The sequence below is a fragment of the Phycodurus eques genome, chromosome 6, assembly GCF_024500275.1.
Source record: "Phycodurus eques isolate BA_2022a chromosome 6, UOR_Pequ_1.1, whole genome shotgun sequence".
Taxonomy (NCBI): domain Eukaryota; kingdom Metazoa; phylum Chordata; class Actinopteri; order Syngnathiformes; family Syngnathidae; genus Phycodurus; species Phycodurus eques.
The window spans coordinates 20134685-20148061 of record NC_084530.1 but is presented as its reverse complement, the minus strand read 5'-3'; the positions used below and the strand labels follow the sequence as shown (position 1 = coordinate 20148061).

Genomic DNA, 13377 nt, shown 5'->3' with positions numbered 1-13377 from the left:
ATCCCTTCATGAAAAAACAGGACATGATTTTAAATTGACAGTGCAGAAAATGCACTAACTTGACTATGATTCAGTTACTGGTTTGGTCTATAAAGAGGGAAAATGTTGATGAGTATTTTCCAAAATAAAGATGTTTGCAAAAGTTTTATTTGGATGAAACAAAGATAATCAATCTGCTTTATTATTATAATAAATATAACTATGAATATGTACTGCTTTATTGTTATAGTGAATATAATTATTATTTACTGTTGAGAGGTTGAAATTCCAAGGGTTTGAACAATTTTAAGCTTAACAATGTCTCTAAACAATTAATCCATCCATCCATCCATTTTCTGAGCCGCTTCTCCTCACTAGGGTCGTGGGCGTGCTGGAGCCTATCCCAGCTATCATCGGGGTACACCTTAGTTGTCGATTAATAGACTAATCGTTGCACCTGTAGTGGATTGTTTGAATATGTTTAGGTTTAAAAGCATGTAATCTTTCATGAGACACAAAGGTGTATTTGAGAAGTAGAGCTGTAGCTATGTGTGAGTGTGAATGAGGTTTATAGTCAGTGTCAGGTCAGCTGAACGCACCGGAGTGTCCTCCGTCACAGCTTTCAGGAGCACAGTGATGGATGTGACAAGTGGTAAATCAAACAGCAGAGGCGAAAAAGTGTTTTTATTTGGAAACTGCATCCCACTACAGTCTGTTCTCGTATCAGTTCAAACGAAACCTTTAGTAGAACAAGTAATTATGGGGTTACTACATACAGTATCTCTCTACACTCTGTTCCCTACATAATCATGGAACGTCTAATACTCCACCGTATATCCCCAGAAGTAGAGGACTTTCTCAGCGTGGACCTGGCAGGCTTCCGCAAGGACCGCAGTACCGTAGGACAAGTACTAGCCCTAACCACCTTCATTGAAAATTGTTTTGAGACCAGACAGCTAGTGTGTTTCTTGACCTCACAGCTGCCTATGATACGGTCTGGCACAAAGGCCTCTTACTGAAATTCACAAAGGCCCTCCCTGCAAGAGCAACAGCAACCATCAAAACCTTTTCGATCAACCAGAGGTTCAAAGTACACGTCAGACAGAACACAAACGCATGGAGAACACAAACAAATTGGCTCCCGCAAGGCTCAGTTCTAGACCCAGCACTGTTGAACCTCTACACAAATGACCTACCGAGCACTCAGTCCCATAAATGTATCTACACAAATGTCACCTGTCTGGCGTTCCAAGCACTGAACAACTGGAACGGGTGCTCACTGAAGACCTTACTAAACTGGACCGGTATTGCAAAACGTGGAACCTAAAACCAAGTCGAGCAAAAACTGTCTACAGTGTATTACATCACCACTATGCCAAGGCTGCCAAAGAACTAAACATCTGCCTAGGCAGGCTTACATTTAAGCATGCTCCTAATCTATCCTACCTTGGAGTGACCCTGGACAGGACCCTTTCTTCAGGGTGCATAAAAGGGAGAGCAACCAAAGTAAATTCCATAAACAACCTGCTCTGCAAGCTTGCTGGCGCATCAACTTCCACACTACGCACCTCAGCACTGGCCCTTGTGTACTCTGTAGCAGAATATTGTGGCCCTGTTTGGTCCATGTCTTCCCACACACATCACATGGACACTCAGCTCAACACAACCATGGGAATTATAACTGGGACAATTTGCTCAACAACAGTCCCCTGGCTCCCTGTCTTATCAAACATTGAACCTTGACACATCTGGCGAAAAGCACCAAAGGATGCTCCAGAAGACCGAAAGCTCCACACATCTACCAATCCATAAAGATATCCTCAACCCTCCCACTGCTGCACTCACACCAAGACACCCCATCTGGAAGAACCCCCACCAGCTGACTTTACCATCCAATCAGATTGGAAGAAGGAATGAGCGTCCAAGGTGGTCCTCCATAAACATCTGGTGTCAGACCCCACTCAACAGTTCCCTGCCACTCAGCTTTCAAGGAGACAGTGGTCAACCATTAATAGATTTAGGACTGGTCAAGTCTCTGCTTGGCTAACATCTATACAAACCCCAATTCCAATAAAGTTGGGATGTGTAAAATGTAAATAAAACAGAATACAATGATTTTCAATTTGGTTTCAACCAATATTACATTGAATACATAAGTTAAAACAGATACATCTTTAAATATTCACATTTTGAATTTAATGCCTGCAACACATTCCAAAAAAGCTGGGACAGGGGAATGTTTACCACTGTGTTACATCATTTTCCCTTTTAACAACACTCAATCAGCATTTGGGAACTGAGGACACCAATTGTTGCAGCTTTGGAATTCTTTCCCATTCTTGCTTGATGTACAACTTCATTTGCTCAACCATTCGGGGTCTTGTTGTCGTATTTTGCGCTTCATAATGTGCCGCACATTTTCAATGGGAGACAGGTCTGGACCTGCTGGCAGGCCACGCTGCCAGCAGTCCAGACTGCTGGCAGCGTGGCCTGAGAAGCCACGCTGTTGTAACGCATGCAGAATGTGGCTTGGCATTGTCTTGCTGAAAGACGCATGCTTGAAAATGATGTGGATGGCAGCATATGTTGCTCCAAAACCTGTATGTACCTTTCATCATTAATGGTGCCTTCACAGAACCCATGCACCCCCATACCATCACAGATGCTAGCTTTTGAACTTTGCGCTGATAACAATCTAGATGGTCCTTTTCCCCTTTGGCCCGGACGACACGACGACCATGATTCCCAAAAGCAATTTTCCACTTTGTGTCAGTTCATCTCAGATGAGCTCAGGCCCAGAGAAGTCGGCAGCGTTTGTGGGTGTTATTGATATATCCCTTTCACTTTGCATGGTAAAGTTTTAACTTTCATTTGTAGCTGTAGCGCCGAACAGTGTTAACTGACCATGGTTTTCTCAAGTGCTTCTGGGCCCACGTGGCAATATACTTTACACAATGATGCAGGTTTTTAATGCAGTGCCGCCTGAAGGATCAAAGGTCACGGGCATTCAATGTTGATTTGTGGCCTTCCCGCTTACGTGCAGAGATTTCTCCAGATTCTCTGAATGTTATGGACCGTAGATGATGAAATCCCTCTATCCCTTGCAATTGTACGTTGAGAAATGTTGTCCTTAAACTGTTGGACTATTTGCTCATGCAGTTGTTCACAAAGTGGTGAACCTCGCCCCATCCTTGCTTTGGAACAACTGAACAACTTGTACACTACTACAATATCATGACAGTCACCTGTTTCTTTAAATTAACTTATTCACTTGTGGAATGTTCCAAACAGGTATTAGCCTCCCTCCACTCCGCAGACCAGGAGACAACCGCTTGGCTGAAGAACTTTGCATTCGCTAAAGGACCTATCTCAATGGCGGAGACGTGGCTGCAACTGTCACGACTAATGAGTCGTGACAAATCAGGAGACCAAACTATTGCTTGGGCTCTCACAAGAGCGACGTCACGCGGAGACCAACTCGAAGCAACATTTCCGTGAAGCAGCAGGGAAGTCTCCGTGATGTCTCCTCACTCTCCTCTCAGGTCTTGGAGATGTCATAGAGACCTCATGGAGATGTCTCCCCAGTCGAAACTTGAAAAAGTCTTCCAAAGGTCTCAGAAAAAATTTTAACGTTTGACTCTCTGGCGACCTGGCTTGTCTCGAGGAGATGTCGCGGAGATGTCTCCGCAACTAGTGAAGACTCGAGTCGCCATCAGGTCACCAACTAGTCCCCAGGCCAGTGAGATAGGCCCTTAAATAAAATAAATAAATTACAAATTAATATTTTTTAAATGACGGCAAAAATGTGTGTTTTTGTGCAATTTTATATAAAATTCTCCCACACTCTGACATCTTCAGGATTCAAATCAGGCTTGGGTTTCAAGCCTAGGTAGGGTTTCAAACAAGGGTAAGGTTTTCAAACAAATATTAAGGTTTCAAAGAATGCTTTCAAGTCAAAGTTAATGTTTCAAATTAAGGGTTACAAACCATGTTTAGGGTTTTAAACAATGTTTACGGTTCCACATTAAGGTTTTAAACAAGTTAGGGTTGCAAATAAGGCTTTTAAGGGAATTCAAGACAGCATGATGGTTCAAAATTAAGGTTATGGTTTCAAATTTTCCAGAGTTAAGCTTTCAAATTAGGAGTTCAAGATAGGGTTAATGTTCAAATTAGGGTGTTAAATCTGAGTTAGGCTAGCATTGCTACTTTGACGATCAACACATAATTTCTTTACCCAAGTTAGCAAGTATTTACGAGTCATTTGGGCAAATGCTCATCATTTAACATTTAACAATAAACATTTATTTGACCGTATGTGTTTATGTGTGTGCGTGTGTGTGTGCGCACGCTTCACTCAGGTCAGGAGTACAACTTCCTGAAGATGGAGCCAGGTGAGGTAAACTCTCTGGGTGAGCCGTACGACTTTGACAGCATCATGCACTACGCCAGGAATACCTTCTCACGGTAAGCCACTCCTTAATACCTTTATAAATGGACATTTTTCAACACAATACTAGTAACGACGTCAAAAATCTATTTGCAGCGACCTCATATTAAAGCCTTTGACGAGGACTTCTCGGATTTGTAGTTATTTTATCATTGTGCCCTCAAATGATGTTCAACAATTCAACATTAATGATGTCAAACACCAATTTGCAAAAAACTAATCGACATAATCGGGTCACAGCTCATATTAAAGGTTTTAATGAGGGGTTTCCAGTTCAATAGTTATTTTATCATTTTGTGCCATCATATGACCAAAAAAACATGCTTAAAGTTTAACAGTATCAATGTCAAAACCAATTTTCAACAAACCACGTACCTCGTCATATGTTTTATTAACCCTTTTAATGAGGATGGTCCAGATCTCCCCCCCCAAAGGTTTTCTCAAGGGTTTTAATTCGTGGGTTAGGGCTTCAAGCAAGGACCTTACTTAAAACTCCACATTGAGTCATACATCATTTTAAAAGTATTGATGCAAACGTTTGAGATGTGTAACTATATTGTCAATTTGCCCTCATCTGCGGACACAGTGACCAAAAAACGTCAACACGAAAACATTTGTTATGATTTTTATTGCAGCTCATGTATTCGTTTGTGCAGGTGTTCCTAATGTTTCGGCATTTGGATGACTATGGACTTTATGTTGCCGTTTTCTATTGAATCCGTTTAAATTGTGCTTTTTTTGTGCTAAAGGGGGATGTTCCTTGACACCATCCTTCCATCCAGGGACGAAAACGGCGTCCGGCCTGCGATTGGCCAGCGGACCAGACTCAGTAAAGGAGACATTGCACAGGCAAGGAAGCTCTATAGATGTCCAGGTACTCATAAATATTTACGATGACATTGCTCAATGTGTGTGTGTGTGTGTGTGTGTAAGATGAGCTCAGCAGTGTGACTTTTTCCCGAGGGTGTGTGTGTGTGTGTGTAAGATCACACACATCAAACATTGTGTTGCAATGGCTTCCTACGCACGTTTTTGACATTCCTCCGGTCCCCGACTAGCCACGCTGACGTCAATTTGGGTTGAATTTGTCGCAAAGGTTTTACGATCTCATCTGCTGTACACACATGAACAGACAGACAAAACTGTACGCACACTGGCCAAATCATTAGGTATACCCACACAATCTAATGAGATCCAATACAAGAGCTGTCTCTACCTTTTTCATTGAAATGATCAACGACCAAACGATTATTATAAAGTCACTTAGTAAATAAGTCCAAAATCTACTTGCAACAAACAACGACTTATACCTCATATTGATGAGGACTTTCCATATCAGTAATTATTTCATCATAATGCCCTCATATGTGGACACAATGACCAAAAAGAACAAACAACATTAATAATGTCGCTACCAATTTGCAACAAACCACATCAAGTCATTCCTGAAATTAAAGGACTCAATGAGGGGATTTCTGATTTTTAATCATTCCCCCATTAAGTCCTCATATGATGGCGCAATGAGCAGAAAGAAAAAAAACGCTCAAAATTCTACATTGATAATGTCGCTGCCAATTTGCAACATTTTTTTTGTGCTTAAATGTTATCAATCTCTACCGCTTATTAAACTCACAAATCCACATGCAAGCGTGAGTCAGAATGATTACTTTTCATGCAGCTGTTATTTATGTGTTTTTTTTCTCTCTGGGCCTATTGTATGAATATTAAACGTGCAACATCACTGTGTGTCTTTTAAAGCATGCGGAGATACGCTTCAAGATTCCACAGGCAACTTTTCATCTCCGGGTTACCCCAATGGCTACCCTTCATATACTCACTGCGTGTGGAGAATATCTGTTACACCTGGAGAAAAGGTATGCATATATGTGTGTCTGTGTATACTATATACTGTATATAGACACACACAATATACAGTACACATGGGCACACACACATACACTAGCGCAATATACAGTACACATGGGCACACGAACACACACACACGCGCGCACACACACAGCGTGACACACTAAAGTGTTGTGAATGTGAACAACAGCAAAAACAGAAGAGTGAAGAACTTCCCCACTCCTCTTTTACTTTATTTGACCTCAGATCGTGCTGAACTTCACCACCATGGATCTGTACAAGAGCAGCCTGTGTTGGTACGACTACCTGGAGGTGCGCGACGGCTACTGGAGGAAGGCTCCTCTGCTGGGTGAGAGGCCCGCAACACACACGCACACACGACTATAACAATTGAAAAGTGTGGTGGGTCATGAAAGAAATGAGATATGTGTCCGTGTGCATTTGTGTGTATGCTACAGGCAGGTTCTGTGGAGACAAACTTCCTGACGTCCTGACCTCCACCGACAGCAGAATGTGGATAGAATTCCGGAGCAGCAGCAACTGGGTGGGGAAAGGCTTCGCTGCCGTTTATGAAGGTATAGTAATCCCTCGTTTAACGCAGGGGTTACAATAAACAAAATCCGCAAAGTGTCCAAATATTTCTTAGATTTTTCTGAGTATATATATTTTAAAGTTATAGTATGTAATTTTTGGCATCCCCATAAGCTCGAATTCTGCATTACAACAAAAGAACAGAGCTGTTGCTTCAATATGACATCGGCAATGCGTGGTATGCCCCTTATATGTAATTCTACAACATTTTTACTGTTTTGAATGACGTTTTATTTCCGTTCCGTCATTTCTGTGCCGTCATTTGCAGTGCGCCACCAACTGTGGCAGCGCGGATAATGAATAGGGCACTCACTAAATATAAAAAATAAGATACTGACAAATACAAAGCAAGATGTTAGAAGAGCTTAATGGATTAATCAGCATTGTGTCCTCTAGTGGTGGCTTGGGTGAAAACAAAACAAACTTTTTTTCTTTTTTTTTTTTTAAACAAAAAAAAGTTGTGGATTATAGCTTTAATGCTTCGTGCGTATTATACCAAAATGTATGCATGTGAGGTGCAGGTATTATTTTCATCCACTTGGAGTCACCATCCTCATGTTCTACACTGTAGTATCTGTGACACTGAATGTGTGTGTGAAAACTATGAACTACTACATTTTTGGAAAGGTGGACGACTGGTTAGCACATCCGCCTTACAGTTCTGAGGACCGGGGTTCGAATTCCGGCCCCGCTTGTGTGAAGTTTGCATGTTCTCCCCGTGCCTACGTGGCTTTTCTCCAGGTACTCCGGTTTCCTCCCACATCCCAAAAACATGCATGGTAGGTTAATTGAAGACTCTAAATTGCCCGTAAGTGTAAATGTGAGTGCAAATGGTTGTTTGTTTGTATGTGCCCTGCGATTGACTGGCGACCAGTTCGGAGTGTACCCCGCCTCTCGCCCGAAGATAACTGGGATAGACTCCAGCACGCCCGCCACCCTAGTGAGGATAGGCGGAATGGAAGATAAATGAATTAATGAACTGAGTTCAAAATTTCAAATTATGAATTATGAACTGACCTAGTTCATTTTTGGAACGCAGAACTGAACTTTCAATTTGTTTGCATGGAAAACTAACTTTCCCAACACTGCACCTAATTTAATTTCATCTAATCTAATCTCTCTTCTTTATATGATGCGCTACTTCTTGTGTGCTTGTGTAGCCGTCTGCGGTGGCGACATCAACAAAGACTCTGGGCAGATCCAGTCCCCGAACTATCCCGACGACTACCGACCCTCCAAAGAGTGCGTGTGGAGGATCACTGTGTCCGAGGGATACAACGTGGGCCTCAGTTTTCAGGCCTTTGAGGTGATTACTTGGCTATGTCCGAGGGGCCCTCGTCAATCTATGGTGGGGTGTCCCCCAGTAAAGTCATCTGGATTACGTGGAGGATCAAAAAGTCTAGGAAAGTCTCATGAGTGTGCGTGGGAACGTCGAGGTTGAATTTACGCTCTTATAGGATGCTAATCAAAGTGTGTGTGTATGTGTGTGTGGTCCAGCTTTTAAATCACAAAGACAAAAAAAACATGCTACACTTGACTCCATTCATGTATAGTTTCTTCTGATCTCGATTCATTCCATACAATCGCGTTACTTTATTAATTTGTATATTTCATTTTGGACTTGAGTCACTGACTTTAGGTGATGATGGTGATGTAGAATTAAAAAATATATATTTCAGCTATTTATTCAATTTACATTAAATATCTATGTGATGGGTGGAACGGTGGATGACTGGCTCGCACATCTGCCTCACAGTTCTGAGGACCGGGTTCAAATCCGGCCTTACCTGTGTGGAGTTTGCATGTTCTCCCCGTGCCTATGTGGGTTTTCTGCGGGTAGTCCGGTTTCCTCCCACATCCCAAAAACATGCATGGTAGGTTAATTGAAGACTCTCTTAATTGACCGTAAGGGTGAATGTGAGTGCAAATGGTTGTTTGTTTATATGTGCCCTGCAATTGGCTGCCGACCAGTTCAGGGTGTACCCTGCCACTCGCCCGAAGATAGCTGGGATAGGCTCCAGCACGCCCGCGTCCCGTGTGAGGATAAGCGGTATAGAAAATGGATGGATATCTATATGATGTATTTATCGATTTAGACCTAATAATATGGTATTATTATTGTTATGCATTGTGATTGACTGGCGACAAGTCCAGGGTGTCACCTGGTTCTCTCACCAAAAGTCGTCTTAGGTTAATTGAAGACTACAGTAAATTGCCCGTAGGTGTGATTTGGAGTGTGAAATTTGGTTTGTCTATGCATTTGTTTCTTTTACAGTATTTAAATTTATTTATTTTATTTATTTATTTTTTAATTTCCGGTAGATCGAGCGACACGACAGCTGCGCGTACGACTACCTGGAGGTGCGTGACGGTCCCCTGGAGACAAGCCCTCTGATTGGCCGATTCTGTGGCTACGACAAACCCGAGGACGTGCGCTCCACCACACACACACTCTGGATGAAGTTTGTCTCGGACGGCACGGTCAACAAAGCCGGCTTTGCCGCCAACTTCTTCAAGGGTACGCTTTTTTTCGTGCTGAGATATTGGATTCCAAAGATGTAAGCAATTTTTTGGGGGTATTTTTCTGCCCCAAATGGAAACAAAAAATGAAATAAATTCCAGAAAAACTGGTCCATCTTTTGAAATAAGTGTTGTAACAAATGCCACAAAAGGCTAAAGAAAAAGCTAAACATGGTTTTGTTAGTATCTGTTTGCTGGATGGAAGTTTTTCCCTCGTCATGCCATGCACACGGCAGTTTGAATTCTGAAGACTTTTGCCTATTTAAAGGAAAAATTCGACAGCAAACAAAGTGAAACATAAATAAATCCTTTGTGGCCTTGCACGATTTGCTGATGTCTTTCATTACATCATGGATGACAACAGTTTGAATTCTAAAGTTTTTTGACTTTTGGGTATGAAATGAGTTTCACCCAAAAAGCTGAAGAAAAAGCTAAATACACGCTGTGACTTAATATTTGTTCCTCATTGAATTGAGATCTTGCGAAATTCATTGAAATCTCACATTAAGTCTGCAACTTTTGCAAATTCCCGGGCCCAAATTTGCATACATTTCCAATTTGTATGACTTTAGGGCCGTGTGATTTTTGAAACTTTTTCAGCAAGACACTTTATGAAATCCTTTGACTTTTGTGTATTTTTCCCTCAAATCATTCTGAACAAAAAAACAGTTGTCAAATTCTGAATTGGGGTGTTCAACTTCCCAGTTGTTGTTTTTGTTTTGTTTGTTGTTTTACTAAATGTTCTCTTTTTTTTCCAGACGTCAAATTCCAAATTGTATGAATTCAGGGTGTTTTAATTTTCGCAAACTTTCCAGAAAACGCTGAATGCGCAAAATTTCTTTAATAAATTATAAAAATCCTAATTGACTTTCTAATCAAAATTTTATTCCCCTTTCCGATTGCAAACCAAATCTATTTTGAGATTTTTCACAAAAACTAATTCGGAATTGCATGACCCAGGTCTAAGCAAAAAGCTAAACGCTTAAAATTACTTCTATGGAATTATGGAATTGTTTTTCCTCACATCATGATTGAATGGGAAGTTCTGCATATTTTTTACAAAAGTTTTCAATTGTTATTGCAACATAAAATTCTGAATTAAAAAAAATATATTTTTGAATGACTTGAGGCATTTGTCTTTCTAATCTAAATTTAAACTTATCTGATGAACTACGATTGCAAACCAACTTATTATTTTTTTGGGGTTGGGGCTTTTCGGATGTAAAATTCTAAATTGTATTCCTCCAATGGCATTTTCATTTTCTCAAACTTTTCTGACAAAATCTGAAAGCACAAAATCACTCCTGTCATGAATTATGATTGGGAAGGTTCTCATTAACTCCCCCCCAAACATCTAATTATTGCACGACTTCACAAATTTTCTCAGCGCAAGAACGCAAACAGGAAATGTATTCTCTTCCCCCCCCCCCCCCCCCCCCCCCCAAAGTCCCAAACTACACCATATGTGACCATAACACTGTTTTAGTAGTCGTCTCTGTATTTATACTGTGCATGTGTTCCAGAGGAGGACGAGTGTTCCAAGCCGGACAATGGTGGCTGTGAGCAGAGATGCGTCAACACACTGGGAAGCTTCAAGTGCGCCTGCGACCCAGGCTACGAACTCGCGCCCGACAAAAAGAGCTGTGAAGGTAATACTCTGTGTGTCACTAGAAAAGATGCCCAAGCTGCAATAAACACCCATAATGACTCACTTAGACATGAGCACGTTGTTCCACCGCGGCAAAAAAAGCTTTAGTCTCACATATAAGATTAGCATTATTGAACAAACAAAACACTTCTGAGGGGCTCCAGTAGAATGTTCTGAATTACTCCGGTTTTTTTTTTTTCCTCTGCATTTTTTCGCCAGCTATTGTTAATCTAAAGCAGCATAAGTGTGGATCGTTACTAAAAGAGATGTTACACAAGACGTCTAAAGTCCAAACAAAGAGTAAATTCACCAAGAGGGTGACCTTGGCCATCCGATTCCACATCCAGCTCCTGTTGTTACTAGGATTTGTGGCCAGCGGGACATTTTAACGGGACATGCTGAAAGTTCAATGTTCAATAGCATTCTAGTGCCTGAGAAGATGCCTGAGGAATGGAGGAAAAGTGTACTGGTGCCCATTTTTAAGAACAAAGGGGATGTGCAGAGCTGTGGGAACTATAGAGGAATAAAGTTGATGAGCCACACAATGAAGTTATGGGAAAGAGTAGTAGAGGCTAGACTCAGGACAGAAGTGAGTATTTGCAAGCAACAGTATGGTTTCATGCCTAGAAAAAGTGCCACAGATGCATTATTTGCCTTGAGGATGTTGATGGAAAAGTACAGAGAAGGTCAGAAGGAGCTACATTGTGTCTTTGTAGATCTAGAGAAAGCCTATGACAGAGTACCCAGAGAGGAACTGTGGTACTGCATGCGGAAGTCTGGAGTGGCAGAGAAGTATGTTAGAATAATACAGAACATGTACGAGGGCAGCAGAACAGTGGTGAGCTGTGCTGTAGGTGTGACAGACGAATTTAAGGTGGACGTGGGACTGCATCAGGGATCAGCCCTGAGCCCCTTCCTTTTTGCAGTGGTGATGGATAGGCGGACAGATGGGGTTAGACTGGAATCTCCGTGAACCATGATGTTTGCAGATGACATTGTGATCTCCAGTGAAAGCAGGGAGCAGCTGGAGGAACAGTTAGAAAGATGGAGGAATGCACTGGAAAGAAGAAGATTAGCCGAAGTAAAACAGAATATATGTGCATGAATGAGAGGAGTGGTGGGGGAAGAGTGAGGCTACAGGGAGAAGAGATAGTGCAAGGGTGGAGGACTTTAAATACTTGGGGTCAACCGTCCAGAGCAATGGTGAGTGTGGTCAGGAAGTGAAGAAACGGGTCCAAGCAGGTTGGAACAGGTGGAGGAAGGTGTCAGGTGTGTTGTGACAGAAGAGTCTCTGCTAGGATGAAGGGCAAAGTTTATAAAACAGTGGTGAGGCCAGCCATGATGTACAGATTAGAGACAGTGGCACTGAAGAGACAACAGGAAGCAGAGTTGGAGGTGGCGGAAATGAAGATGTTGAGGTTCGCTCTCGGAGTGACCAGGTTGGATAAAATTAGAAATGAGCTCATCAGAGGGACAGCCGAGTTTCGATGTTTTGGAGACAAAGTTAGAGAGAGCAGACTTCGATGGTTTGGACACGTCCAGTGGAGAAATAGTGAGTATATTGGTAGAAGGATGATGAGGATGGAGCTGCCAGGCAAGAGAGCGAGAGGAAGACCAAAGAGAAGGTTGATGGATGTCGTGAGGGAAGACATGAGGGCAGTTGGTGTTCGAGAGGAGGATGCAGGAAATAGGCTCACATGGAAAAGGATGACGCGCTGTGGCGACCCCTTACGGGACAAGCCGAAAGGAAAAGAAGAAGAAGATGCTGAAAAGAAAAGAAGAAGATTGGAGACTTTTGGAACATTTCGTCATCGACACAAAGCCAAATCATGCTGATGTGGAATTATTTCCTTGGTCACAATTTACATCCAGTTGCCACACAGACATCACCAACAAGCAGAAATTAAACGAGGGTCTCCCAAACATTGGAGCCATTGATTGTACCCACATTTCAGCTATGTGAACTAAGAAAGGATTTCATTCAATCAATGCACTAATAATCTGCGATTCACATCGCTTGGACTCGCGGAACACATGATTCATTCATTTATTCAATCACTCTACAAAGTATTTCTGTGGATGTGCGCATTGGGAACTGTGGTTGAGGATGGCTGGGTGTACATAAAATGATGTGTCCCCAATGAGGCTTGCAATCCATAATTGCTTGTCCTCCCCAAGTTAATTAAAGATATTTCTTGTTTGTGGGCCGTGACACATTTTTTGGGCATTGATCTTGATGTCAAACCATTTATTTTGATTTCCGAGACTGTTCTTTCCTCTGATCAATAGAAGTAAGAGCAATGGTTAAATTCTCCGATTGTCCTAC

General features: G+C 41.9%; 1 protein-coding gene across 1 annotated transcript in view; it reads left to right on the top strand.

Moving 5' to 3' along the window:
• The window catches only part of LOC133403816 (dorsal-ventral patterning tolloid-like protein 1), a 59822-nt gene that overhangs the window by 31115 nt on the left and 15330 nt on the right, over positions 1 to 13377 (top strand). The window contains 8 exon segments of the mRNA XM_061679114.1: positions 4338 to 4443; positions 5176 to 5300; positions 6185 to 6300; positions 6539 to 6641; positions 6751 to 6867; positions 8044 to 8189; positions 9206 to 9401; positions 10927 to 11052. Coding sequence (XP_061535098.1) covers positions 4338 to 4443; positions 5176 to 5300; positions 6185 to 6300; positions 6539 to 6641; positions 6751 to 6867; positions 8044 to 8189; positions 9206 to 9401; positions 10927 to 11052 — 1035 coding nt within the window.